Source organism: Aphidius gifuensis, linkage group LG2, assembly GCF_014905175.1.
Source record: "Aphidius gifuensis isolate YNYX2018 linkage group LG2, ASM1490517v1, whole genome shotgun sequence".
In the NCBI taxonomy this organism is placed as follows: domain Eukaryota; kingdom Metazoa; phylum Arthropoda; class Insecta; order Hymenoptera; family Braconidae; genus Aphidius; species Aphidius gifuensis.
Window position 1 is genome coordinate 29152461 of NC_057789.1, and position 27159 is coordinate 29179619.

At 24.9% G+C, this 27159-nt stretch overlaps 8 protein-coding genes across 10 annotated transcripts in view; 2 read left to right on the forward strand and 6 right to left on the reverse strand.

Moving 5' to 3' along the window:
* Nucleotides 1-5915: 5915 nt before the first annotated feature.
* LOC122850198 (thioredoxin domain-containing protein 12-like) lies at nucleotides 5916-8050 on the reverse strand. Its single transcript, XM_044149278.1, has 3 exons — nucleotides 7711-8050; nucleotides 7206-7649; nucleotides 5916-6761 (listed from the first exon to the last, which is right to left on the reverse strand). Exons 1-2 carry the CDS (start codon nucleotides 7974-7976, stop codon nucleotides 7403-7405), a joined length of 513 nt encoding a protein of 170 aa, XP_044005213.1. The 5' UTR covers nucleotides 7977-8050; the 3' UTR covers nucleotides 5916-6761; nucleotides 7206-7402.
* Nucleotides 8051-9783: 1733 nt separating this feature from the next.
* Nucleotides 9784-10598, reverse strand: LOC122850221 (39S ribosomal protein L33, mitochondrial). Its single transcript, XM_044149302.1, has 3 exons — nucleotides 10448-10598; nucleotides 10014-10117; nucleotides 9784-9927 (listed from the first exon to the last, which is right to left on the reverse strand). Exons 1-3 carry the CDS (start codon nucleotides 10489-10491, stop codon nucleotides 9857-9859), a joined length of 219 nt encoding a protein of 72 aa, XP_044005237.1. The 5' UTR covers nucleotides 10492-10598; the 3' UTR covers nucleotides 9784-9856.
* An 87-nt stretch (nucleotides 10599-10685) lies between these two features.
* On the reverse strand, nucleotides 10686-14312 carry LOC122850096 (DNA replication factor Cdt1). Of its 3 annotated transcripts, none has more exons than XM_044149111.1 (5): nucleotides 14248-14312; nucleotides 12784-14164; nucleotides 12421-12700; nucleotides 12177-12359; nucleotides 11090-11836 (listed from the first exon to the last, which is right to left on the reverse strand). In XM_044149111.1, the coding sequence occupies exons 2-5, from the start codon at nucleotides 13759-13761 to the stop codon at nucleotides 11232-11234; spliced, it is 2046 nt and encodes a 681-aa protein (XP_044005046.1). In that variant the 5' UTR covers nucleotides 13762-14164; nucleotides 14248-14312; the 3' UTR covers nucleotides 11090-11231. The 3 variants fall into 3 exon arrangements, with proteins under 3 accessions (XP_044005047.1, XP_044005046.1, XP_044005048.1); XM_044149113.1 differs by lacking the exon at nucleotides 14248-14312 and having other exon boundaries at nucleotides 12784-14008; nucleotides 14121-14225; XM_044149112.1 differs by lacking the exon at nucleotides 14248-14312 and having other exon boundaries at nucleotides 10686-11836; nucleotides 12784-14238.
* Nucleotides 14313-14422: 110 nt separating this feature from the next.
* LOC122850155 (suppressor of cytokine signaling 6) lies at nucleotides 14423-15781 on the forward strand. Its single transcript, XM_044149227.1, has 2 exons — nucleotides 14423-15329; nucleotides 15406-15781. The coding sequence occupies exons 1-2, from the start codon at nucleotides 14662-14664 to the stop codon at nucleotides 15779-15781; spliced, it is 1044 nt and encodes a 347-aa protein (XP_044005162.1). The 5' UTR covers nucleotides 14423-14661.
* LOC122850171 (ubiquinone biosynthesis protein COQ9, mitochondrial) lies at nucleotides 15561-20120 on the reverse strand. The gene is made up of 5 exons (XM_044149245.1): nucleotides 19951-20120; nucleotides 17247-17435; nucleotides 16837-17168; nucleotides 16538-16762; nucleotides 15561-16458 (listed from the first exon to the last, which is right to left on the reverse strand). Exons 1-5 carry the CDS (start codon nucleotides 19997-19999, stop codon nucleotides 16423-16425), a joined length of 831 nt encoding a protein of 276 aa, XP_044005180.1. The 5' UTR covers nucleotides 20000-20120; the 3' UTR covers nucleotides 15561-16422.
* LOC122850112 (glomulin) lies at nucleotides 17513-19529 on the reverse strand. Its single transcript, XM_044149137.1, has one exon. The coding sequence runs from the start codon at nucleotides 19333-19335 to the stop codon at nucleotides 17554-17556; it is 1782 nt and encodes a 593-aa protein (XP_044005072.1). The 5' UTR covers nucleotides 19336-19529; the 3' UTR covers nucleotides 17513-17553.
* Nucleotides 20095-23093, forward strand: LOC122850089 (G patch domain-containing protein 1 homolog). Its single transcript, XM_044149099.1, has 3 exons — nucleotides 20095-20325; nucleotides 20406-20781; nucleotides 20857-23093. The coding sequence occupies exons 1-3, from the start codon at nucleotides 20262-20264 to the stop codon at nucleotides 23030-23032; spliced, it is 2616 nt and encodes an 871-aa protein (XP_044005034.1). The 5' UTR covers nucleotides 20095-20261; the 3' UTR covers nucleotides 23033-23093.
* A 477-nt stretch (nucleotides 23094-23570) lies between these two features.
* The window catches only part of LOC122850135 (dipeptidase 1-like), a 63015-nt gene continuing 59426 nt past the window's right edge, over nucleotides 23571-27159 (reverse strand). Inside the window, exons 6-8 of the mRNA XM_044149165.1 lie at nucleotides 24526-24686; nucleotides 24187-24316; nucleotides 23571-24078 (exon numbers count right to left, since the gene is read on the reverse strand). Of these exons, the coding sequence (XP_044005100.1) occupies nucleotides 23950-24078; nucleotides 24187-24316; nucleotides 24526-24686 (420 nt within the window). The 3' untranslated portion in view covers nucleotides 23571-23949. The remainder of the gene's footprint in view (nucleotides 24079-24186; nucleotides 24317-24525; nucleotides 24687-27159) is intronic.

A 27159-nucleotide genomic window follows, 5' to 3' on the forward strand; every position in this document is an offset into this window, starting at 1 on the left:
ATTGCACATTTGTTTCAGACCTCCCCTAAAAAATAAATATTAAAATAAATAAAAAAAAAAAAAAAACAATCTGTATCTTATTTCTCGTAATTTTTTTCACATTAAAAACAAAAGTTTCAAACTTTAATTTGTACTTTTTTATTTTTCAAAATAAATATATAAAAATACTAATTAAAATTGAAAATTATTTATTTTAAATAAAAGAAGACTCTATATATTTTCTTCGACTAATTAAATCGCCAATTTTAATTTTTTTTTAAATTTAATTTTGTATTTTAAATTATGAAATAAATATTAAAACAAAAAAAAAACAATACTAATGAGAATTTAAAAAGAAAGTTTTTCGTAAATAAATTATTTTGAATATATAAATTTGTTGGTCGAGTGGGTTTGGCTTTAAAATATGAATTTATAATTCTGAAACCTTGAGACTATACAGAATGACATTAAATCATTTCTCAGTATATAAAAATATATGTTAAAAATAATAAAATATTATATAAAAGAGATGGTATTTGCTGCTGTTTAAAATATATTTGTCTTTCTTTAAATGATTTCTTATATAATATATAAAACCTCCACACGAACAGGGCCATAATTTGAAAAACTTTCGGACGTTTAACAAAAGTAAGGACTTTTGTTCCAAGTTTTAGTTCGCGATAGCTGTTTGCGAGGTTAAAACGACGCCCCTGACAGTGTTTTGTTCGCTTTGTCATTCTTCCTGTAAGGTATATATAACTGCCATCGGCCACCCTTTTTTCAACCTCATCCACCCTCTCTTATATTATTTCATTTTTTTGTTCCTTCATCTTCTTCTTATTAATACAATTTTTGCTTCTTTTAACTATACTTATATACATAGCTCCAAAAGCTCCACTAAAAGCTCTTCAAATAAAATTATATTCAAACAATCTCAACACGCAAAATCTCACATGTAATTTCGATGCACAAAAATTATTCTTTGGATATAAATTTTTTCTTCTTTCCTCGCATCCTTTTTTTTCATTTATTTCTTTATTATTTATTTACAACTAAATACTGAATGGACAAGAGTAATAAATGTAAAATAAAGGAGAGAATAAAAATTCCAAAAGACCTTTGGAACTGAAGAGGGTAGTAAGGTTGCGACGTGAAATCTTGAGACAAAAAAATCTCGAATTCCCTTGAACAAATGGTTTCATTCTTTTTTTTTTTTATAATATTTCAATGTGTTTAGTCGTCTCTTACAGTCTTTCACATTTATTATTCTTATTTTTTTATTTTTATTATTTAGTTTTATATAAACCACAAGAAAATATAAATATAAATCTCGTATTACATTAATCGCAATAGATATTTATATACTCCGCCTTTTTAAATTTACCATATATATCGTAACTGAATTACATTGTTCCTCAATTACAGTGTAAAACGAGACAATATGTATATTCCAATAAAAAAAAAAAATCAGACAAAACAATAAACTTGGCTTCATTTTTCAATGAAGATAAAAAATATAAATGAAACTAATATTTTCATCATCAAATTGAACATGTATACAACAAAACTTTCTCATAAAAAAAACCTAAAAATAAAATATAAATAAATAAATAAATAAACACAAAAAACAGTTTAAAAAAAAAAGTAAAAGGGGCGATAATATAAAATTAAAAAGAAGAAGAATATAATAATTAAAATAGATTTTATATTTATTTTTTTTTGAATATGATCGAGTGATAGTCGAGTGACGATTGTATTAATGAAGTTGAAATGACATCAAGTCTAACAAAACATTCAAGAGAGAGAGGATAAATGACCCATGACAGAAATGCCTAGGCAGGACATAGTTGACGACAACGTCGTTGGATTAAACCCTCCTTGCCACTCGAAACAAACAACAACAACAACAACAACATCAACAATAATAATAATGATAATAATACAAGTACATGTTCTATATATTTTATGTAAATAATACATTGCACTCACTATCAACATATATATCTTCATCGTCGTACAACAGGACATGAAGCAAAGAGCTCCAGAGACAAGGGAAACAGACAGAGTTCCTGATCGGACAATACAATCGGAACAATGATGATTTTTAAATTTAACAATAGAAAAAAAGGGGAAAGAAAGTATTTAAATTGTCGTCTAAATTTTTTTGATATATTTTTTTTTTTTATCATTTATTTTATGGATTTAATAGTGAAACAAATTTGAGAATTAATTATGATTTTTTGTTTTTGGGAAATTTATTTTTTTTGATTGACAATAAAAAGAGAAATTAGAATTTATAAATTGAAGGTATTGAAGGGGAGGAAATAATATTTAGATGGAATTTTAAAGAGAGTTGAAATTAGAAATTTTGTTGAATTTTTCGGTGCGACAGGTAAATAGTGAGTTTGATGCTTTAATATTGTATTTTAAAAATTGAAATAAAGACGAAATTAATTGAGTTTAATTAGTGTGATTTATATGGTAATTTAATTTTAATCAAATTAAATTATTAAAATTAATAATTATATTAAATTTTTTAATGTCTATTGCTTGATTCTTATTTAAGAAATAAATTAGAAAAATGATATTTGTAACTTTAAAAATAATTTTAATATTTAAATAATAATATTAAAAATTATTTATTATTATTAAAATTGCAATATATTATAATTTAATAACGAAAAAAAATATAATCTTTAGAAACTTCCATCTTGAAACCAAAATAAAAAGACAAATTTCTTAAAAGAATTTTAAATATTGTTTATGAATAGAAATAATTTTTTTATTTTTATTTTCATTGATCAAAATAATAATATGAAAAATAAACAACAAATAAAAGTAATACAGGCTCAACTGGCAGTGGATAAAATAAAATGAGCAAAAAGAATTAAAAAAAAAAAAAAAAGACATATTGATGGGTTTTTGATGATGTGTAATATTGAATTTCGATTTCGATTATATATGAATGGGTTTTAAAAATAAAAGGGGTGAGTATATATATTTTTTAAATGATCCTCCGGCAATATCTTGTATTTTGATCAATTGTGGGTACATCAAATACATTAAATCTCAATTGAATAATATTGTCGTGGTTAAATAAAAAAAAAAAAACCTCGAGGCACGGATACAAATTAATGTCAGACAACAACTATTGTTATATTTTATTTTAAAAATAAACAAGTTACTCCCACGCTGTCGACTTTAACAAATTTTCTTCCCTTTTAAAATCCCTTTTTTTAGTATTATTTATAATCATTTAATTCGTCTCATTATTGATTATCTATCAAATTTTCTAATTTATATTTTTCTCCGCTAAAAAAAATTCCCTAAAAAATAATTTATAAAATTATTAACAATTAAATGCTTGTAATAATTAAAAAAAAAATATCGTCAATCGTTTTAGCATTATATTTAAATACTCTGTAAATAATTTTATAAATTTTTAATAATTTTATAAATGTTAAACACTCGCTAAAGCTCCGCCACAAATTTCGAAAAAATGAATTTTCAAATAAAATTAATCATTGAAAAAATATAAATTTTCTAAAGAAAAAAAAATTAAGGGTTAAATAATGATATCATAAAGATCTAAAAAAATCCCCTAATATAAAATAATGCATGAGTGAAGTTGGCGTAATAAATTTAATAAATAATATATTTAATATTCGTTATTCGTACAATTAGAATCTCTGGAGCATCGAATAGACTACAGATAATAAATACAATAGAACACAATAAAATAAATAATAAAAAAAAAATGAAAATTTAAAAATAGATAAAATATAATAATAATAATAATTAAATAACCCATCATGGACAAAATAAGGGCAATGTGTACCCAGGTGTTTGGAGAATTTGATTTACGCATGAACAAGTTATTTCATATCTTGTCAATTGGTCTTCCACCGTTCACTATAATAAATATGTACTGCACATATAATTTTTTTTCTAAATTATATTAACTTAAAGATCTTGATGTTTATATTTTTTTTTTTTTTTTTTCATATATACTTTGACTGGGTTTAATTGGAAAGGTTGAGTAAAATGATCATAATCAGTTGACGCACGTTCTTTGAATTTAAAAATGAAAAAAAAAATAAAAATAAATAAATAAAATAATTCTCATTTAGTTTACATGATTAAATGGTCAATTATTTTATTTTAAAACTCACCCTTATATTTTTTTATAGTATCAAAAAGGGCTATAAAATACCTGCTTTTAAAATTTTTTCTTTAAAGCTTTTAAACTCAAGTAAGGTCATGTTTTTAAAAAAAAGAAATGACCGCAATTTGAATGTAATTTAATTTTATTGATATATCATGTATATATATTTTTATTGAATAAAAAAAAAAGAGCTATGGTATATAATAGTAAAAAAAAAATAATAAAAATTGAGATAGAATTCAATATGAATGAAAGAGAGAAAGACGTTTAGTTGAATCTTTGGAGAAATATATATATTGGTGGCTGGATATTGAAATACTTGTTGGTAGTTTGAGTCTATCGAAGAAAACGAATACGTCGATGATAAAAGGGGGATGATGGTGACGTTGGAACATGCCATTCTCGATGCCATCTTGATTGTGCTATCGAGAAATCATTCGTATCAAATATATGCAATCAATTGATATCATGTATTTCAAATGAAAAATTACAGAAATTTTATAACAAAAAAATAATTTAATAGTGTCTTGAAATTTTTAATTATTAAATAAATATTTTTTTATCAATAACTTTTTAAAGTAACAAAATAATTAAATTGTAAAAATTGGGGATATAAATTCAATTAAAAATTCAGTTTGAAAAAATATAAAAACGAGTAAATTTTATCAAGAAAAAAATATATTTTTTACACTTTATACATTGATTTTTTTATGTAAAAAAAAATTAAATCAATATATATATATAAAAAATACGACAAGTGCGATAAAGATAGTGAATTTCATGGTGAAACGACAAGCGAGTCTCGAGAACGATACGACAGGATAGATAGAGTCAAGATTCAATTAGCTCTATCTGTCAGTCGCATGATACTTGTCGTCGATTCAATATACATTCAATAATATTAACTCGGCTGTGTCACAGTGTACATCCTCACCAGGCTAACTGCTGCATAATCAAATACATCAACCCCTTGTATACAATATAACAACAGATTTTAAAAATATATATCAATCCAGCAGGTCATCTTCAATCTTCATTTGCATATGACAAAATTAAAATATCCGCATAAAACATAATTAAGAAAATTTATAAATTTAAATTCAATCATCATTTTGATGAAACAAATATAGCATTGTAAAGATTTTCCATTTAAATTTCAAATTTATATTAAAATTTATATAAAAAAATTTAATATAGATTTGTAAATTTTTGTTAATTTTGAAAATAAAAATTTCTATTCTTACTTACGCCTTTTAACGCCTGAAAAATATACAATTTATTGTAAAAAAAAAATATATTGTTAAAAAAATAAAAAATAAATTGTATAACGGAGTTATTGAGGGAGGAAAAAAGGTGAGGATTGGAGGGTTGGAGGGTTATATCCAAGGCAGCTGGGCGATCCCAGAAATTTTCAATTTATTTCAAGTAGCTTTTGGTGGTGGCGGTGTGGTTTTCAGCGTGTAACTTGAAGATGAAAATTTTAAAATAAGTTGAACGTGATATAACAACAGATAGATACCTATGTATCTCCCCTACCAAATAAATAATTATTTTTAAATTTATCATTAATCTATTAACAAAAGAAAATTCATTTTATAAATTCAAAAGATAAAAATCGCATTCATAAAATTAAAAAAAAAAATATTACAAGGGTATAACAATTTTAATTCTTAAAAAAATTGGAAAATAATTAATTAGCTTTTTTTTGTTAATTAATAAAGATGCAATATAATTAAAAATATTAATTTAATTAATTATAATTAAGCTATTGTTTTGAAAAGGAAATTTTAATTTTTTTTTTTATTTCACTCGTGATAAGTGTCTGTTTAATAAGATACATAAAACATGTTAAAAAAATTACCGTACTTGCAAGTATGTGTACACAAGCATTAACATCGTTTTACCTTCGTAAAAGGACAATAAGTTAAAAAAATAAATGTAAAAAAGCCAAATAAATATAGTCACGTATTAACCACACGCGTCGAGTTTAACTACGAGACAAACACAGTGTTGAACAAATATTCTCACATGTTCATGTACATATTGTTAATGTACATATGTATATACTTTTGATGAGTCCCAGTTGACGATGCTTATTTCTTTGAAGCATATTGGTCTGCGTGAAAAACTTGTTTAATATAAATAACTGCTATTTTTTTATTTTAAAAATAATAAAAAAACAAATTTCATAATATTAAGAAAATTGTAAAAGAGAATCAAAAGAAAAAAAAAAAAAAAGGTCGTTGGTAATTAGCGAGATTACTAGGTACTTGAAAAAACGCAAGACTCATTTCGAGTTGGCATTTTACTAATTTAATAAACAATGCAAACACAAGTTGAAAAAAAAATTTAAAGCTAGGTGGTGGACTACTTGAAACTGTGTTGTGGTAAAACCAACAAGTATTTATTTTCAGTTTATTTTTAATTTTCATATTTGTAGAAAAAATTTAAAAATCTTTTGTTAAATTTACCTCATTCATTAACATTTTTATTTCGAATATTTAATTTTTTAATTTTTCCTGTTGACTAATAAGTATTTCTATAAAAATTTTTTTCGATTTATTGTCATAGAAATTTCTACCTGACAAAGACAATATTTTAGTTGATAAAATTTCATCTGTAAAATCATTAAAAAGTTAAAAAAAAAAAATATTAGATAAAAAAATAAATCTCTTCAAGTGTGTAATATAGTTACAGAGAGAAATGTAGTAACAAGGAAAAAAAAAGGGAGAATATATATAAGTAAAATTTTCAAGTAGTTTTACAATATATACATGACAAAACGACAGAGAAACCTGAACGAGTTTTACGCCTGCACGATTCTACAAAACCGTTTGAAAATGTGGAAAGGACCGCCAGTGAAAATAATACAACTTTTGGTATGTGTATGTGTATTTCTTGCGCGGGATCAAAGAGAATTGCACTGAGAATTTGAGAATAAGTAAAGACACGATTTAAATGTATATACCAAGTTGAATAAGGGTTGGATACCAAAGAGAAGAAACTATATACAGAATAAGCAAAAAGAAAAATAAAGAAGATGATGATGATACACCCTCACCTCAAGATGATATACCACTACCACCACCACGACCACCACCATAGTTTCATTTTCTTTCGAAATTATTCATCCAAAAGATTCGCCAAGATTTAAAATCCATTATCTTGTTTTAATTGTAAATTATCTTTTTTGTCATTTCAAATTTTAACAAGTTGCTTATCATTATTTTTAATAATTATTATAATTGTTTTTGATGATTAAATTTCTGGCAATGGATTTCGACCATCATTGTCAATAACTTGCTGCATAACTTTGATAATTTGACTTGGTGAACTGTAAAAATATTTGTGTTCTTCATCAGCATCTTGATGACGATTATAAGCATTTAAAATTAATTTTCCTTCTGGTGTAAAAAATAGTACTCTTGGTACATATGTTCCATCAGGTGAGTAATTTATACTTTTTATTAATTCAGAATCATTTTCAATGTTTATCATGACAAAACTAAAATTGAAAAAATTATTATTAATTTTTTTATAAATGTAAATGTGATTTGTAGACTAACCAACGTGATAGCTCAATGAGTTTTATTGATTTTGAAAATTTATCCTTGAGTTCAATGCAAGCTGGACAGGTTAATTTATGAACAACAAGAAATATTGGTTTTTTTAAATGTTTAGCTTGTTTGAAACCTTGGGTTAATGATTGCCATTTATATTCATTACCAAAACCATTGTCTGGTTGGACATTACTATTGCTCAATGATAAAACAACCTTATCAGCAAGAGATATTATACTAAAGCTTGAAAAATATTTGAAATATTGACGCATAATTTATGAATTCAAAATTAGTGACAGTTTAAAATAAATTTAAAAAAAAAAAACATATGAATAACTCGTCATGTTGATTTTACATAAAGAGATATATATATATTTCATGTTTTTTTATTTTTTTTTGTAGAAAAAAAAAAAGTCTGCTGGTTGATGCTTAACTGAGCGCGTAATTTTTAAGATCAACCCTCGTTTTGCGGCAAGATAACGAAACCGAGGTAACGCGTACCGACTCTTCTTGATGTTAACCGAATCCACTTGATATTTTTATTTTTTTAAAATAAAAAAAATTTTTTTGGGGACATATATGTACTTGCAACAGCATTGTGATAGTTTTTTTTTATTATATTTATTTTTATTGTGCGTATTTTATTTGAACTCGACAAGAGGCGACGGGAGCACATCCCTCACAGTCTGGCTGGTAAATGTAACATTCTGTATCTTGTGGACAATAATGACTCAAACACAAATCATCATAATCATGACAAGATTCATACACTAAAATTATAAATTATTCATATTATTAATAGTAAAAAATGTTATTTATAAATTTAAATAATTAATGATATTTATAATTAGTTTAAAATTTTTTCGATTGAATTTTTTGCTAATAATAATATTGTTAAATTAGAAAAAATAATTTTAAAATTAAATGAAATTTAAATTCTATTATTTAGCTTAATTTTTTTGTTATTAATAATTATTTTTAATACTGTTATTAATAATTATATTAATTAAAGTTTTATTTAATATCTTAAATTTATTTTCAAGTTTTTTAAAATGTATTTGTTATTGAAATAATATTGTAAAATTTAAAGAAATAATTTTAAAATTAAATTAAGATTTAAGTTTAAATTTATCATTTAATTAATAATAAACAAAATAAATCTTATCATTTGTTAATTAACTAATTATTTAAAATTAAATCAACTTACTCATGATACACTGATTATTTCGACAACAGCCACCACAACAAGCAGCATCATCAGAACACTTGAAAAAAATATTAAAAATTAAATAACAATAATTGCAATATTAATCCAAAAAAAATATATAAATAATAATTAACAAACAAAGTGACCAGGAACAGCACAATCTTGTGAAACAGCTAAATTTATGAAAATTGATAATAAAATTAGTAACTTAATGTTAAACATATTTTTAGTATTATTTTTGTATTTTTTTTTTTATTGAGGTGAGTTGATAGTGGTTTCACTTGTGTCTACTGACAATTTTTATTCAAGTAAAATTATTATATGCTGCCTTGATAAGTGTGACTATGTTAGTGATACTAAAACAGTTGTTTTTATTTGATTTACGAGTAATAATTTACGAATGTCTCGATTGGTGAAGGACATTTTATTACACGATCTTTATCATTGACATAACTATTTTTTTTTTATATTTCAAATTTTTTTTATTGCGTGCAACTTGAGTAAATAGTTGATGGTGTTGATAATATTCACATTACTGTTAATTCAATTTTTTTTTTTTGTCAATTAAATGACCCAGTTCAAGATGACATTGAAACGCTTGAAATAATTTTGCTGACAATTGTTGTAAAATATTAAATTGTTAGTTAATTTTTCAATTAAATTAATTCATGTTATATTAATTTATGAGATCTATTAAACACAGATAATAATTTTAATTTGATAAATTAATAAATTGAAATTTAAACTTTACTTACTTGCTTCTATTGCGAAAAAAATATTTAAAATAAATTGTTTTGTTGATTTTAAAAATATAATTCAATTACTTAACTATTTAAAAATAATTAGATAATTTTTTCAGTTAATAAATACTATTGTTTTTAAATAAATTATTTTATTTAAAAAAAAATCAGTACCTACATTTATTATTTGTATATTTTAATTTATTTATAAACCACCTTTGTAATCTTTGAGACTGCGAAGTTTTTTCTTTTCTCTGTACAGAACATTTGCTTGAACTAAAAATAAATAAACAACAATATTTGTTAAATATTTAACGGTGTTAATTGAATGTCTAATAAATTATTTTAATATTTTTAATTACCATGTGGATCAAATCCTATGAATTCTAATTTATCTCCAAGACGTTCACGAATTCGATTCATACAATGACCCGACACCATACTCTGGACCATCACCAATATATTTCTAAAAAAAATAGACAATTATAATTGACAATCAACAACATAATAATCATCATTAAAATTAAATATTATTGTCAAATCAAACTGTCATACTCCAAAAACTCAACAAACATTTTTTTTTTTTTTTTAAATAACTAAAAAAAAAATATATACAGGTATAAAATAGCTATAAAAAAATTAAATAATAATTTTTTAAATATAATTAACAACAATAGAATATGTCAATTTAATATTTGTGTTATTATTGCGAATTTATTAGTAGAGATTTATAATATAACCTTATTTTTAATGAATGTTTTTAGAGAATTTATTTTAACAAATTAAATTGACTTACTTGGTCTTTGTTTTTTTGGCTAATAATACAAGTGACAATTGCATTTTTAAATTAATTAATTAATAATATTTGTTTATTTATTTATGTATGTTTTTTTTTTTCTTATATGAAAAATGTGTTTGTCGGTTTTATTTTGCAGCTGATCTAAGGCTAAAGCAGCGTTTACAAAATTCTAGAAAAAAAAACGCCATTAATTATTAGCGGTAGGAATATCAACCATCTATTGTTTATAAAAAAAAAAAAAACTAATTATTTAAATTAATAAAAATTATGAATTTCATCTTAAATAATAATTTTTTAATCTTGAATAAAACAAGAATAATTATTAAACAAAAAAAAAAGCACAAAAAAAATATATTGTCAATTTTAATTTATTAAATAATTTTTTAAACGTCAATAATTATTTATTATTTTTTTTTGTAATTAAATAATTGTAATTAATTTATTGTCACACAAAATACATCTCAAAAAAATGATTTACCAATACCAAAAAAAAAAAAAAAAACCTTTTGATATTTAAATTAACCAAAGAAAGAAAGAAGAAAAAAAAAAGAAAAATTCAATATTAATTTTATAAAAAAAATTGCAAATTCATATGAAATTTATAATTGACTAAATTATCAGTACCAATACAAACCTGATAAATAAATATAATTACAATATCATTATGTATAAATAATCTCCATAAAAACTATTGGAGTAGTAAAGAAAAAAAAAACTAAAAATTATCATTCGAAATAATCGAAAAAGAAAAAGTGAAAAATCGAATTTAAATGTTTTTTTTTTATACTCTCAATAATGAATTTGCAATTCCTTCAAGCTTACTGATATTTTTGGCAAGTGATAAATCATAATCAAGATGAAGATAAACAATTTTTCTAACAATCCTAAAATCCATCCATCCTGGAATTTTTTCACATATTAATTTGATATGTTCTTCCAGTTCATTTGATGATAACTTTGTTCTATATGAATTATCTAATTTTTCAATAACAAAATTTAAATTTAATGTTTTTTTACTTTCAGTAACAAATATATTGTGTAGTATTTTAGCCATTTCTGGTAAACGTGAATGACGTGTTGCAGTGATATCTTGTTTTGGAGTACGTGTCATGGCATCAAGTGCTTTTGCTGCTTGTTTTGCTCGTATTTTTTCAAGCAAAGCTTTTGGAATGCCCTTTAATTTTTTATCAACAACTTGTTTATTACAAGTTGGTGTTGCTGGTGGTGTATCAACAACACTTGGATCATTATTATTCGATCCATTAGCCAATAACACTGATGAATCATTTGATGATGATGCTGCTGCTGCTGCTGCTTTTTTCTGAGCTAAACGTTCAAGTGCCTCTTCCATTCTTGAATTACATCCAAAGTAATTTTTAGCTTTTTCTATAAAACAAATAAAAACATTATTATTCATGAAAATTATTATAAATTAATTATAAAATTAACCTATTCTTTTAATTGCATCATAATGACTTAATTTTATTTTAAAACCATCATCAAATGACAACATATTTTCAATGAATTATCAACCAACTTTTAAAGCGTAAAAAAAATATAATAATTTTGCAAATAATTTGATAATACTATTTGCTCAATCATCAAGTAATTTTTTAATGTTTATATAAAAATTATTTTCACATGAATGTTATTAACATTGTGCAATTAATATTTTTAAATATCTCGGTCACCTATATACCAATTTAAATTAAGATCATTAACATACCAAGGACATCTTGTGCTGAATGATGTTTTTGTGCTGCTGGTGGTTTTGGTAAATCAGCTTCTTCAATTTTACCACAACTTTCAACATCAAATTCTGGATGCCAACGATTTATTTTATCCTTTGGCACAATCATTGGTGGTTCCAAATTTAATAAAAATTTTTCATGCTCATCTCTAACACGATCTGTAATGATAATTAAATATAATTAACAATGTTGATGATAATTTTATAATGAAAATTTTACCAATGAGAATATTGAAAAATATTCTACGACGTTCAAGTTGAATTGTTGATGTTAAATTTGTATCATTTATCATTGGAGTTAAACAAAGTTCATATTGTTCTTTTGATGAACAATCAAATGTCTTGACTTTTTCTTGTTTCAATGAAAATGCATCCGGATATAAATGTTGTATTTGAGCAAGATGTTCAAGTGATATATTACGTCTCAATAATTGTTGTACACCTGGTTTTAATTTAGTAAATGTTATGACCTCTTTACGATTGAATAACATTGCTGCTATCTGTTTAAACATATTAAAATTCAACTTTATTATAATTAATATTCCAAGGTTATAATTAGCTCAATTTGTAAATAATATATTACCGTATCAATGCCTCTAAATACTTCAGCTAAAAATTTATAATTATATGGTAATGGTAGAGCTTTTTCTTTTTCAGTAAGACACTGATAACGTTGATATGCTTGTACTTTTGTTGGACTACTTTTAACTGGACTTGATGGTGTTTCTTTTGGTTCAAATAATAAACGACGTTGTGGACTTGCTGATGATAATAAATAATTATTTTTTTTAGTTGGTGTTTTCATTGGTGAACGTGAAATTTTTTGTGGACTCAATGGTACTTCAACTTCAATTTTTCCAAATTTTTTTAATTTCACTGGTTTTAAATTATCATCATCACCATCATCATCATTTTGTTCGTGTTTATTTTTTTTTTCTATAATTTGACTCAACTTTTGATCACATTCTTTAAAACGATCAATTCTTGCTTTAAGCTCAGCTAGCCTTGATGATTTATTTAAACGTTTTTTAATTTCACCAAGACTCATTTCTTGTTTAGCCAATTTATCAATTAAATCTGTTGATTTTTTAGGTGTTGTTGAACCAATTGATGATTGTTCATTTGTTATTTGTCGTTTTGTTGGTGTTGTATTTTTTCTTGGACTTAATAATCCACATTTTTCAAATGGTACAATAACAGGTTCTTTATTATTTAATTGTTCATTCATTTTTAAAAATGATTCACGTATATCAACTTGTCCATCTTCAACAGAAACCTTTCTTGTTTTTGTTGCTCTTAAACGTGTCATCATTTTAGGTCTTGCTGCTGCTGCTGGTGATGATGGTGATGATGATGATTTATTTGTATCAAATTGAATATTACGAACAACAGATGATTTTAATTTAGTTATGCTTGGACTTGATGGTCTAGTTGATTTAACCTCACTGATAATAGAACCTTTATCATTATCCAAAATGAGTACTTTTGATTTACCACGTATATCATCAGATGCTCCTCTTTTTCTTGTATTAAAATATGATGTTACTGAAGGCTGCGACATGATTGTTTAACTTTTATATTGATGGTGCAGTTGGAAATTTAATGCAAATATACACACACAATTATTTTCTTGTGACAACAAATGAAGCTTCAATTTGTTCTGTGTCTCCTGGCTGTTCTTTTTTTTTTTTTTTAAATTAATTTATTAATAAATGTTTATTTGAGCAATCAAGCTATGAACAATTTTATCAATATTAATTTATAATTTCTTCTCATCAATGCCACGTTATTAATTCCTTTTGTCACACCTAAATGAACAAAAATTTTTTTTTCATCAATGCCACGTTAATTTATGATTTTTTTTTTTTTCTGGTTATCACAGCCAAGTGTGAACACAATGACTGTCACCCTGATAAAGACCGTCTTTTATTTTTGGAAACTCCAAGCTCCAAGAAACAATACACCTATAATTATAAAACACTTTATCAACGTTTTTTTTACACACAAAAAAATCTACATCAAAAATCAACAATAAACAACTACATACACAAAATAAAGCGTCGGTTTTTTTGTTGCTAATTCCAAACGGCTGTTGGCTTTTGTTGTTGTTGTTATTTAAAAATGGCTGAAATTTTAGTTGTTGATTTCTACAAATGATGGCGTAACTTTTAATGACTCCATTTTTAATTCTTGACAAAAAAAAAAAGTGACATGTATTATTCACAACTACAATAATAAAATATAAATATACACAATGTAATAAATAAATTAACAATTATTTATATTAATATATTTTTTATTTATAAATATCTATCTGACATATTGTCGAAAAAAAAAAATAATAATTACAAATTAAATGAATATTTGTAGGTTGTAATTTGGAGTAAATAAATATTGTTAATTGTTGTTAATAATAATAAATATATAGGTGTATAAACAAGTGAATTTGTGAATCATCACAATGACATCCAGCTCAAATATATCTGGTGATAATAGACAAGGTTCTAGACTTCGAAAAGTAAATACACGTTATTTTTCATTTAAATGGAAAACTGATACAAATGAAAGTACATCTGTTAAAAATGATGATAATTTAAATACAATGGATCATTTAAATGACTGTAAAAAATCTAATGGATTTTTTAGAAATATTACAAAAAATTTATCTGTTAAAAAATTTTATAAATTTAAAAGAAGAATAACAAATGCTGAGACATCAAAAGAGGATGATGGTGTTGAAGAAGAACTTTATAATACAGAAACAACATGTAATGATGATAATGATAATGAAAATATCAGTGAAATTATGGAACATATTGGTGGTGCATCAAATGTACCAGTTGTTGGAGAAAATCAATCAAATAATTTATTAGTTCAAGTAGCAAGTAATGATGGACCATCTTATGAAACAAGCACTAGCCAAACAACAACAACAACAACATCAACAACAGATGATAATGAAAGATCAACATCACAAGTTGTCAATAGATCTGTTGGTTTATCACAAGAATTATTAAAGCTACATAAATTTGGATGGTACTGGGGTGGAATACAACGTGATTTTACTGAGGAAAGACTTAAAACTGAACCTGATGGTTCATTTTTAATAAGAGATTCAGAAAATCATAGGTAAATAATTGTAATTTAATTTTAAAATATTGTAAAATATTAATATATTTTAATTTTTTTGTTAATTTGTTGACAGATATCTATTGACGTTGAGCTTTAGATCAGCTGGTAAAACTTTACATTCAAGAATTGAACACAGAGATGGTAAATTTTCTTTGTGTAATAGCTCAAATCAATCATTATCAAATGGATCATTCACATCAATTGCTGATTTGATTGAATACTCAATGGGTTTTAGTGAAAATGGTGTTTATTGTTATTCACGTCCACGATATCCAGGACATCCAGCTTTTCCAGTACGTTTAACAACACCAGTAAGTCGTTATACACAAGTTAAAAGTTTACAATATCTTTGTAGATTTGTCATAAGAAGAAATACACGTCTAGATAATATTAATAAACTACCATTACCAAATAAAATTAAAAAATTTCTCGAAGAAAATTATTTATAATTTTTCTTTTGTAATAATCAAAATTACCAAGACTTATTGACAATAATTAGATGATATATTTATATATTTTTTTTCCTATAATTTCAAATTAATTAATTGCTTTTTTTTAAAAAAAAAATTTTGATTGTTTTATTATATATATAAATAATAAAAATTGTTAATTATGTAACAGATGCTATTATTTGTTTGTTGATTGATCATGAAAAAAAAAATAATAATAATTATACTTAAAAGGATTTATACAATTTAAAATATAATATTTAATTAAGACACTTTGGTTATTCATTAATGGTGCTGTGCGCAAAATAAATAATTTCATTTATATTGCCAAGACTGAATTGACCATTTTTCAATTTAGATTTTTCAACATTTTAATTTATGACTAAATTAATTAGCACTATTAAGTTTTTTCTTTTTTTTTTTCTTTAATAGAAATATTTTATATTTATTATTTCTACGAGTTTGTATTATTTAAATGTCATCAATGACTCAACCTGTGACAATTATTTTATAATAAAAATAAAAAATAATATAGTGTTTACAGAATATTAATTTTGTTAATTTAATTTTTGAATCAATTATAAATAACTAGTTTTATTTATAAATACTGTGATTTTACATGAAAAAATAAATAATGTATTTTATCTATTCCAGTTTAAGCCAAGTATATTACGTGCCTGAAAATAATAAATTAAATATAATTAAAGTTCAAAGTATATAGACAAGAAAATATTATTTAAAAAAATATTAAATTACTGTTTTAAAAGCTGCACTAGCTGCTTCTGAAGCTTGATTGAATGCTTGATCAGCTGGTGGTAAATCTGTTGAATTTAAAACATCATGTAAATGAACAGCATCTTCAATACGTCTTTCTAAAAATTGCCATGTTGCTTTGTGATCAGCACTTGTATCTTGTAGTAAATAAAGTTCAGTTGTTTTATAAATTCCAGCTAATACAACACGTCTTGTGTACCAATTGAACTATAAATTAAAATTATTTAAATTATTATTTATAATTTACAAAGTTTAATTTTTAAAAATCATAATTTAATTACATCAACTGATCTGTCGCCTGCGTAGTAACAAATGTCATCAACCATTGTCAATAAATTAGCAAGAGATGTTGGTACATTTGGTGGCAGTGTCATCAGTGCCATTGCTTGTGGCCAAGTTGATTTATATGGCACCACCATTCGTAGTCTAGTTTCAACAGCATCTTTAACGTAAACATTTGGTGCTTTTTTCAACTCATCAGCAACACTCGACTCATTTTTCAATATTTTATTTAATTCAGCATTGCAATTGGAATAAAAATGTTGAACTAATTCAATTCCACCTTTTGGAAATAGACCATGAATAACACCTGGGTATCCAATTGATTCAGCACCTGTTTTTTTTCAAAAATAAATTATTAAAATGTTTTTTTTTTTTATTGATACAGGATTATTTTTGTTTGCTAAATTACCAGCACTTATTGCTTGTTGACTCCAACCATGTTCTGGCACAAATGACAATGATGCTGATAAAATTTTACGCTTAATTCCTTTCTCATATTCATCCTCGGTTTCTTGTTTATTTGAATTGGCTGTTTTTTCTTCCTTGGTGTTTGTCTGGCTTGACAAAGTTACCCTGGATGTCCATAGGCCTCTAAAACCTTCAAAAATTAAACAAATAAATCATCAAATTTATCAAGAAAATATTTATCAACACATTGAAATAAATAATTTAAAACTAAACACAAATTTTTATGATAAAAATTAATTTTTATTCAATCAATCTTTTACATGAACTTTATTTGATTTTAATTTCAATGGATTATTTTCTAGACATTCATTGACCCTGATTAAAATACTTTCAATCATATCAATGGCAGTAAGAGCTTGATGTCCCATTTTAATTTTTTCACTTGTTGAAATATCTGGAAGATTCATTCCACCAACAGAAACTGAAACTTTTGAATCATCATTTGATCCTCCTGGATGTTTTACTTTTTCTTCTAAACTATTTAGTTCAACTTTCCAGTGATTTCTTGATGCAACAATATGTTTTTGTATTTTTTCAAGATAATTTTGTTGTATAAAATCAGTCAACATCCAAATACCAGTTATATTTTCCTTATCACGAATAAATAAATACCTCAGTAGATTTAAAATACCAGTAACTTCATCAGAAATATCAACCAAGTCAGTGCTATCATCATCCGAAATTTTACAAATTTTTTTAACAATTGTCATGAGTTTATTGCCAATGAAATATTGACAGTGTGGTGTTGCTTCAAGTGATTTAATGATAAATGATTTTAAAAGATTAATAATCAATGCACGAAATCCTGAATGACGTTTTATATCAAAAAGATGTTGAATAAGTAAATAACGTGCTCGCATTGTAAATAAATCAACATAACATTTGAATATTTTTAAAGACAACTGTCGTTCACTTGAACAGTCATTGTACATCATGACTTGTGATAAAGTTGTCAATAAATTAATATGAATTGGTACTTTTAATGCCCCGTGTTGAATTGATTCATTGTCAACAGTTTGGATGACTGAATCAATCAACCTGAGACCCTTGGTGACCAGGGCATACTCTGGTTTAGCCAGAAGTTCATTTGCCAAGTAGCAACAGTTGATCATTACCCAGTGAGGATTATAAACTTGTGGAATTATTGATTTCAATTGACTTGATGTTAACAGAGTCAAATAAAAATATCCATATGTTAAATTTGACACTTCAACATCTAGAAATCTTTTTTCTATCATGTGAACTTTACTCTGATCTTCTTCATCATCAGAAGTATCATTACTAGCAATTTTTCTACGTCGATTGTCAATAATTTTTAGCAATTTAAATGGATCACATTCAAGTTTTACTATTTGCTCAGCTAGATTATGAAAATTTGTATTATTTTCATCATCATCTTTGATGTTCAAGTATATAAATGGTTTACCAAATAAATTTAATAATAAATTCAACATGCTGAGTATGATTTTTGGCTTGATGTTAAAATCACTTGACATGTCTTCAATCAATGGTTTTAAATGAACAACAATTGAATCTTGAATTGATAATAAACGTTGAGTAATTAATTTATCATCTTTTGACGGAACAGCAGATGTATTTTCATCATCAGGATTTTGATTTTGTGGTTGTGGTAAATCTTCAATGTATGCTCTTGTTGAAATTGTAAAAAAATCAACAGTCTCTGATAAATTACCTTTTCTCATTGACATTATTAGTGGCTTAAGAAGTGCCTGAAATTTAACATCATCATCTTCAGCCTGTTCACACAACAGCAGTACCATGTCAACTGGATCACATGTATCAGCAATTATTTCAAGTATATCTTCACATGTTTTAAATAATAATTTATTGCCATTTAAATTTGATGAATTTAAATTATTAGCAATAATTGGAACAAGTTCATTAGCTGTCTTGATGTATAGCTTTTCATTTTCATTATTTTTAAATAATTCAATGAGACTTTCTGGCTGGTTTCTCTCTAAACATTCTTTTGCTGCTTTCACAAATTCCAATGATGATATCTCGGTCATTGTTGGCTTGAAAGTTATCACACCTTATCTACGTGATAAATAACTTGATATTTTTTTTTTTTTTATCCTAATAAAACGTATATTCAGTTAGGATATATTTTTTTATTTATAGATTTATTATTTATTATTTAAAAACAATAATAATATAAAATTATCTTCAAGTAGGTATTTGTGATACCGACAATCAAAATGGCTGATGATGAGGAATGTTGTTGTTGTTAAAAAAAAAAAAAAAAAAAAACACTATTAGTTTTTGTATTTTGTAATAGTTAATAGAAAAAAAAAACTATGTCACAACACACTTTCTAATTGGTCTTGAATAAATTATCGAAATAATGTAATTTAATTTTGTAGAAAACCACAAAAATTAATAGAAAATATAATTTTTGTAAATAAAAAATTGGCGTTACACAGTTTCACGTTAGAGCGCTACTTGCAAAATAAATAAAAAAAACAATCAAAATAAATATGGCGACATTAGATGTAATTGTCATCCAGATGAAAAATTAAATTCCTCGTTAACACGTTGATGATTCACTCAAGTGATAATTAAATTTGAGTTATTAAATAATAAAATAAATGATAAATATATTTTAAAAATTTAAAATTACTTACCACTTGTCACAAGGCCTTTTCTAAATGCGAGCAAAGTTGACACAGCCATATCAAACTTGATTCCATATGACGACTGATTTTCTAAAACGATTTTTTTTCTTCTCTATTTTGCTTTCGCCTATAACCATGTGATCCAAGTGATTCACTAAAACTCACCCGGTAAAAGACCTCCTATCACTAATACAGCGATTTTTTTTGTTATTTGTTTTTATTTGTTGTTAAATCATCAACATAACCTTTGATGTGTGTTATTATCAAATGAAAATTATTTATATTTATTTATTTATATTAAATTAATTGGCTGTGTAAAAATGGGTGAATCTGATGAAGAAGATTACGTGAGTTTTGGTTGTGCATTAGATCCACTGGACGAAGGTAATAATCATCTTCAATTGTTTTTAAAAAATTTTTTTTTTCAACAAAAACAATTAATTAATGTGTTGTTTTTATTACAGATAATTTGCCAAGAAAAAAACCAATAACAATTGAAGAACAAGTTGCAACAGATGCTCAGGGTAGACGTAGATTTCATGGTGCATTTACTGGTGGTTTTTCAGCTGGATATTTTAATAGTGTTGGTACACGTGATGGCTGGAGACCACAACAATTTAAATCATCAAGAAGTAGTAAAGCAAATAATGTTGGTCAACGTCCAGAAGATTTTATGGATGAAGAAGACACTGGTGAATTTGGAATAGCACCATCAGGTATACGTGCAACAAATGATTTTACTGATCATAGTAAAGGCACCAAACGTCAAAGATCAACAACAAATAATGATGGACCAATTCCTGGTGTACCAGTATTACAAGATTTATTAAAACCAATAACGTAATATATTTTTTTAAAATTAATTTATAGCTAATTTAATGGATTTTCTAAAATTAATTAATTTATTTTATGCAGTGATACAGTTGGAGTTGTGTTATTAAAAAAAATGGGCTGGAAACCTGGACAAGGAGTTGGACCAAGAGTTACCAAAATTCAAAAACAAAAAACACGTAAAAGAAATGAAAAAAAAAAAATATATGGTTGTTCATTGCCTAATCAAGAAGTTGAAACAACAAAAAGTTGTACAGAAAGTTCTGAAGATGATGAAGATGATGATGATGATGGAGAAGAAATTTTATTTGCACCAGATGATTATGAGCCTTTTCGAAGTAATCCAAAAGATAATTTTTTTGGAATTGGTTACAGTGGATTAGATAGACGCTCAGTACTTGGTCATATAAATTTATTTGGTGATACGACATTTAAAATGCAAGATAAAAATAAAAAGTTATCAATACGAGGACAGGCATTTGGTGTGGGTGCATTTGAAGCTGATGATGAGGATATTTATGCACGTGAAGATATGTCAAATTATGATTTTACATTGGGTCCAGCTGAGGCTAAAAAAAAGCTACAAAAAAGTATTAATTCTGGTGCTAAATGTTTAGAAGGTTTTGTTTCTGCTAAAAATTCATTAGTTCAAAAAAAATTATTTAAGCCACCAGAATTACCAAGAGATTATAAACCAATTCATGTTGTTAGACAGAGTAGATTTTCACCTCAAAAAGTACCAGAAAATATTGATGATAATCACAAACGTAAAGGTCTTGGTCGACATGATTTAAATGCTGAAACAAGATCAGCAATTCTTGGTGAATCATCTAGGTCATCACCGGTTGTTAATATCATAACAAAAACATTAAATCTTTATGGTAAAGAAAAAACAGAAGAACGAGCAAAACAAGAATCAGCAAAATTAAAATCATCAACATCTTGGATGGATAAATTAAAAACAACAAGATTTGTTCGTGCAGGTGCTGAAGGAAACAATGATGAAGAAAATAAAAATCGTGTTCAAATGACAAAGCCATTTTCCGATGAAGCAAAACAGAAACGTTTTGAAAAATTTCAAGAATTTAATGCAGAAGAAAGACGAGAAAAACTTGAAAAATTACAGCCATTATCAATGACAGATTGGGAGAGAAATCAAGAGCTTCAAGACTTTGATTTAGCATTAAAATTATCTTGTAAAAATAATAATGATTCTGGACCAGTTGACAATGATGATAAATTATCAAAAATTGTAATTGATGAAGCACCAAAAGATCCAATGATTGAAGCAGCAAAATCAAAAATGTTTGGTAAATTAACACGAAGTCTTGAAGAATGGCAACCAACGAGTATTGTTTGTAAACGTTTTAATATACCAGAACCAATGACTGGTTGTGCACCACAAGATGTCAAGACAAATAAAAGGTATTCAGTATTTGATTCACTTACTTTTATAACTGATGATAAATTTAAAAAGGCAACTGATACTTCTGGTAGCTATGAATTGCCAAATATACCCTACAAATCATCAAATAAAAATATAAATAACTCAATGAATATACTTGACACAACTGACATTGTTGCAAGTACAAGTAATGATAATAAAAAAATTAATAACTTTGAAAAATCATATGAAAAAGTATTTGGTAGTTTAACAAATGATAATCAAGATAATTCAAGTAAAGTTCATGAAACAGCAACGAGTTCATCTTCAGTTTCATTAAAAGATAAAAATAATGAGAAAAAAGATTTATTTAAAGCTATTTTTTTAAGTAGCAGTGATGAAGATTCAGACAAGAATGATGGTGATGATGATGATGATAATGATGTTACTAGTGATGCAATAAAAAATGTGTTAATTGGTAAACCTGCAAATGTTGTTAACATTGAAAGAAATAATTCACCACCTCGTGGTATATTTGCAAAATTAGATCTTGATAATTTATTAAAACCAGATAAAAATTTAATTAAAGCTAATGATAATACTGACAGCTCAAATGATCAATTAAATTTACAAAATAATGATCAAATTGACATTGACATGTATGGTCCAGTATTGCCAAAAAAATTACCAGAAATAGTTTATGTAAATATTGAAAAGCAAGATAAAGAAAAATATAAAAATCTCTTAACAAAATTAAATAATTCAATTGAATGGGTTGAAAAAACAAAAGATAGTAAAAAAATTAAAAAAGATAAAAAAAAACATAAACATAAGGATAAAAAACATAAACATAAATCGAAAAAAAGTAAAAAATAAATTATTCATTTGTTTATATATATATAATTTTAAAATAAAAAACAATTTTTTCATTAATAAATATGCTTTTTTTTTTTTTTTTACAATAGAAACATTTATTTATAGATTTTTTTTTCTTTTGTTGAGATAAGACAACATTGTTGTTGTTGTTGTTGTTGTTGTTGATTTTGTATACAATTATTTAGTTTAGTTTTTTTTTTTGAATTTTATAAACCACTGATCCCCTGTAAATTGAGGGAAAGATTTATTTGAATTTGCGCATTTGAATTGTTCACCTCTAATTTATTTTTAATGTTGATTTAGCAGGCTCATTGTATCATCTCATCCAACAAACGCAAACTCTCAAATAAGTGCACACAAGATAATAGGTAGATAACACGAAATAAAAAAAATTCGTGAAAACATTTTTCCTATTTTTTTTTTCCTTCATTTTTTTTTTTTTTTTTTTTGTATTTTTTAAATTTTTTTATAATAAATTTCTTTTTAATTTACACAAATTTTTAGTCCATGTTAGAGATTCTTTTTTTTTTTTTTTTTCGACAATAGGGAACACAGATAGACCACAAAATTACGAAATAATTTAAATTTTGGGTCAAATATTTTTTTGCTTCGACAGAGCAGGTACGTGTTATTCCAGTCAGGAAAAAAAAGAGCTTGTAAATTAAGAATTGAAAAAAAAGCTCTCCAAAACTTTTTACAATGTACGAAAGATTTTGTCCTTTTTTTTTTTTTCTTAATTAATGAATTGTCTTTCTTTTTTTTTCTTATTTAATTTTCTTAATCAAGATTTTTTATTCAAATGCAGTGAAGCTTTTTTAGTTATTGTTTATGGATTGCTGAATAATCAGAAGTAGCTGATGATTGATCCACTTTGAATAAAGTTTACCATTAAAATGCTGATTCATATTGGTAATTCGTCAAACTTCTGTGAGTCTTTGTACTGAATTTATATCGAGTGCACAATTGCCAATTGTGTCTGGTGAATCTAGTAGTATTTCTAATGGCCTTATACCATCTTTTTGCATGTCATCTCGTACTTTTTCAACCTGTCAATAAATAAATAACAAAATAAATATATTTAAAACAATATAAAAAATAATATTATATATTTTATTGTAGAAAAAAAATAAATTTTTTCATTCAATCCGACTTACTTGTCTGAAAACCCTGAGCAAATTTAGTCCAGCAACTTTCTTTAGATCCTCAACATTCCATTTGCCGCTTCTCAGAAGCTCAGCAAAAAGTTCTGGATATCTTGAAACATCTTCCAAGCCCCGTGGTGTTCTTGAAACAATTGAAAATGTACACAAAGTTAATCCAATAAGTTTTGAATCAAGCCTCTTGAAAAACAAAATAAAAAAATATTATAAAAAGAAGCTTTTTTTTAAAACTTTAGCAATTTATTTTCTTTTTTTTTTTTTATGAAATTAAATTATAAAATTTACTTAATTATTTAATTTATTATTAATGCATGAGTATAATTATTTTTTTACTTGTTAATTCCATCAAAATCACCACCAACTCCAATGTAATCAACACCAATGAGATTTCTAATATAATAAATATGCTCAGCAACATCAGTCACACTTGCATCTGGTCCACATTTAACGAAATAATTGAAAAAAGTCACCATCACAAGTCCACCATTAACAGCCTGCAAAAAAAATATTTAAAATATATCTACAAATTAATTTTAATTATTATTAATTAAATTAATTAAAAATAAAATTATTCACATGAAATTTTAGACATTCTAAAAATTGTATAAAACAAATTCAGGTAAATAAAATAAATTAAATTATATTTTATACAATTTTCTGGCTGAAAAAATAATTAAAAATAATTTTCATTAATTTCATCTGTAAAAATATTAAGTTATTATCTACAATTTTTCTCTAGTAAATTTATAAATTCTCTCACTCAATTTAATAAAAGTGTAGTCGAAATATAAAACGACACAAAAAAAAAAAGAAAGAAATTGCTTAGTACATTCAATGCGAAATATTTGAAAAAAAAAAAAAAATAAAAAACGTAAAACTTTTACAAGTTACCCTTATATACTTTCTTATATAAAATTTTTTTATTTTTTATTTTTTTCTTGTTCAATTCTACTACCAACAGATTCATTTTATTGCATTACTTTGGTCAATAAATAGTAAAACTACGGTTATCGACACTTGCAGAATAAAAATACAATTCAACAATAATTTTTTTTTCCATGAAAAAATTCACATCAAGTCACCCTTTACCTAATATAATTTTTTTATAACTTGACCATAAATTTTATCATCAATTTTTATGTCAATAAATTCAAAATAATTTTGAATTTATATATATAATTTATGGTCAAATGGAGCAGTTGGATGACCATCAAGTTGGATGATATTGTTGAACGATTGAGGCCAAACAAATTGACTATACATATTGATGATTACACAAATTGTTAATATGTGGTTGATATATTGATTGGTGATTAAATAAACCATGTAAATAAAACCCAATTGAGTGTTTGACTTCTAAGGCCAAAATTTAATTATCAACAGTTGAATTGAGTAAATCATTGTAATGTTAATTTTACTTTATTTTTTTTTCATCATTTTATTTGTTTAATTAAATAAACTTTTTTTTTATTTATAAATTAATTAGTATTTCGAAAATTTAAATAATTGTTGTTTTAGCTAATGAGAGACTTTTATTTTTTTTTTGTGTTGATGTTTGTGTTTGGTCTAGAGAGTAAACACAAGTGGATCGAAATGATGAGGTCATTGAATTTAATTTTCTAGCAATTTAATTTTCGTACAATTATTGTCAGCACGTATATTTCCAAAGCTGTGCTTCTTTATCCACTTGTCTCGAGGATTTGGTCATTCTATTGGACTTTGTTGTTGTTGTTGTTGTTTATTTTTTTTTCATTTTATTTTTCGTCTTGAAAGAAAAGTCTTGTTGGCACATTGAGGTAGATATATAATGAAAAAAAAAAAAAGTAGAATGTTTTGATAATGTTGGAGTGATTGTATAACTCAATTGAAATGATAAAAATAAAATACAATTTTTGTAATAATACAATAGCCGACAAGGGGATTTGTTATCGGTGTTGACTTGTCTTGACGTTTATCGCGCTTTTTATACTATATCATGTTTTTTTTTCTTGTATTGTCAAATTTTTTTGTGTATTATGTAATTGACTAAAATCAGATAAATTTATATATTTTTTTTGTATTTTTTATTTGAAAGATTGAGTAGATTTTTGTCTGGCTCTAAAATAAAAAATAGATTCTTCATTGGATATGTTTAAATTGAAAAAAAATAATAATAGAAATCATTGGAAATTCGAAATGATACCTATCGTTTGTTATAATTTATAGCTTTCAATAATTTGTCTAGTATAATAAATCATAGAGGCATCACTGTAAGATTCTATTTCTAGAATTTCACCTCTATCTGCTCTAAATTAACGTAGACTTATGTAAAACTGTAACGCCTGAGCTTTCTTTTCACCTGTTCATCACCAGCGTGCACACGTTAAATAAATTTCTATCGTGAAATAAATTTTATTTCTTGATTTATTATCAGTGTAATCCTTGATTTCAACAATTGTTTATCAAAATTTTATTGTACATAATTTAATAATAATTATTAAACATGAAGCTGTTAGTTATTTTGTGTATAATTTCATTGATAATTGCTGGAATTCGCAGTGAACCAAGTGGCACATGTTCAAACTTGGCTTTTCCTGTAAGAAAACGTTAATTTATTTAAATATTTATTTTATTTATATTTATAATATATTGAGTTATTTTATTATTAATATTTCAGTGTGATAATGGTAGTCCACAATGCTGTTCTGGTTTACAATGCGGTGGATTGACCTGTCTTCGTAAACAATCTTGTTACCGTATTTGTATACCAAATTGGACACCAGAAGAAGACCCTCAAGACCTACAATGATTCAAAAAACTAACAATGATTTCTATTAAAAAATAAGAAATTAATTATAATGTTAATCAACTTCACAATTAATTGACTGGATCGGCTCATTGGTTTATGTTTTTCTTAGTTTATAATTTTTTAAAAATTTTCTCACTTGAATATTTTATCTTTTACTTATTATTTTATTTCTAAAAATA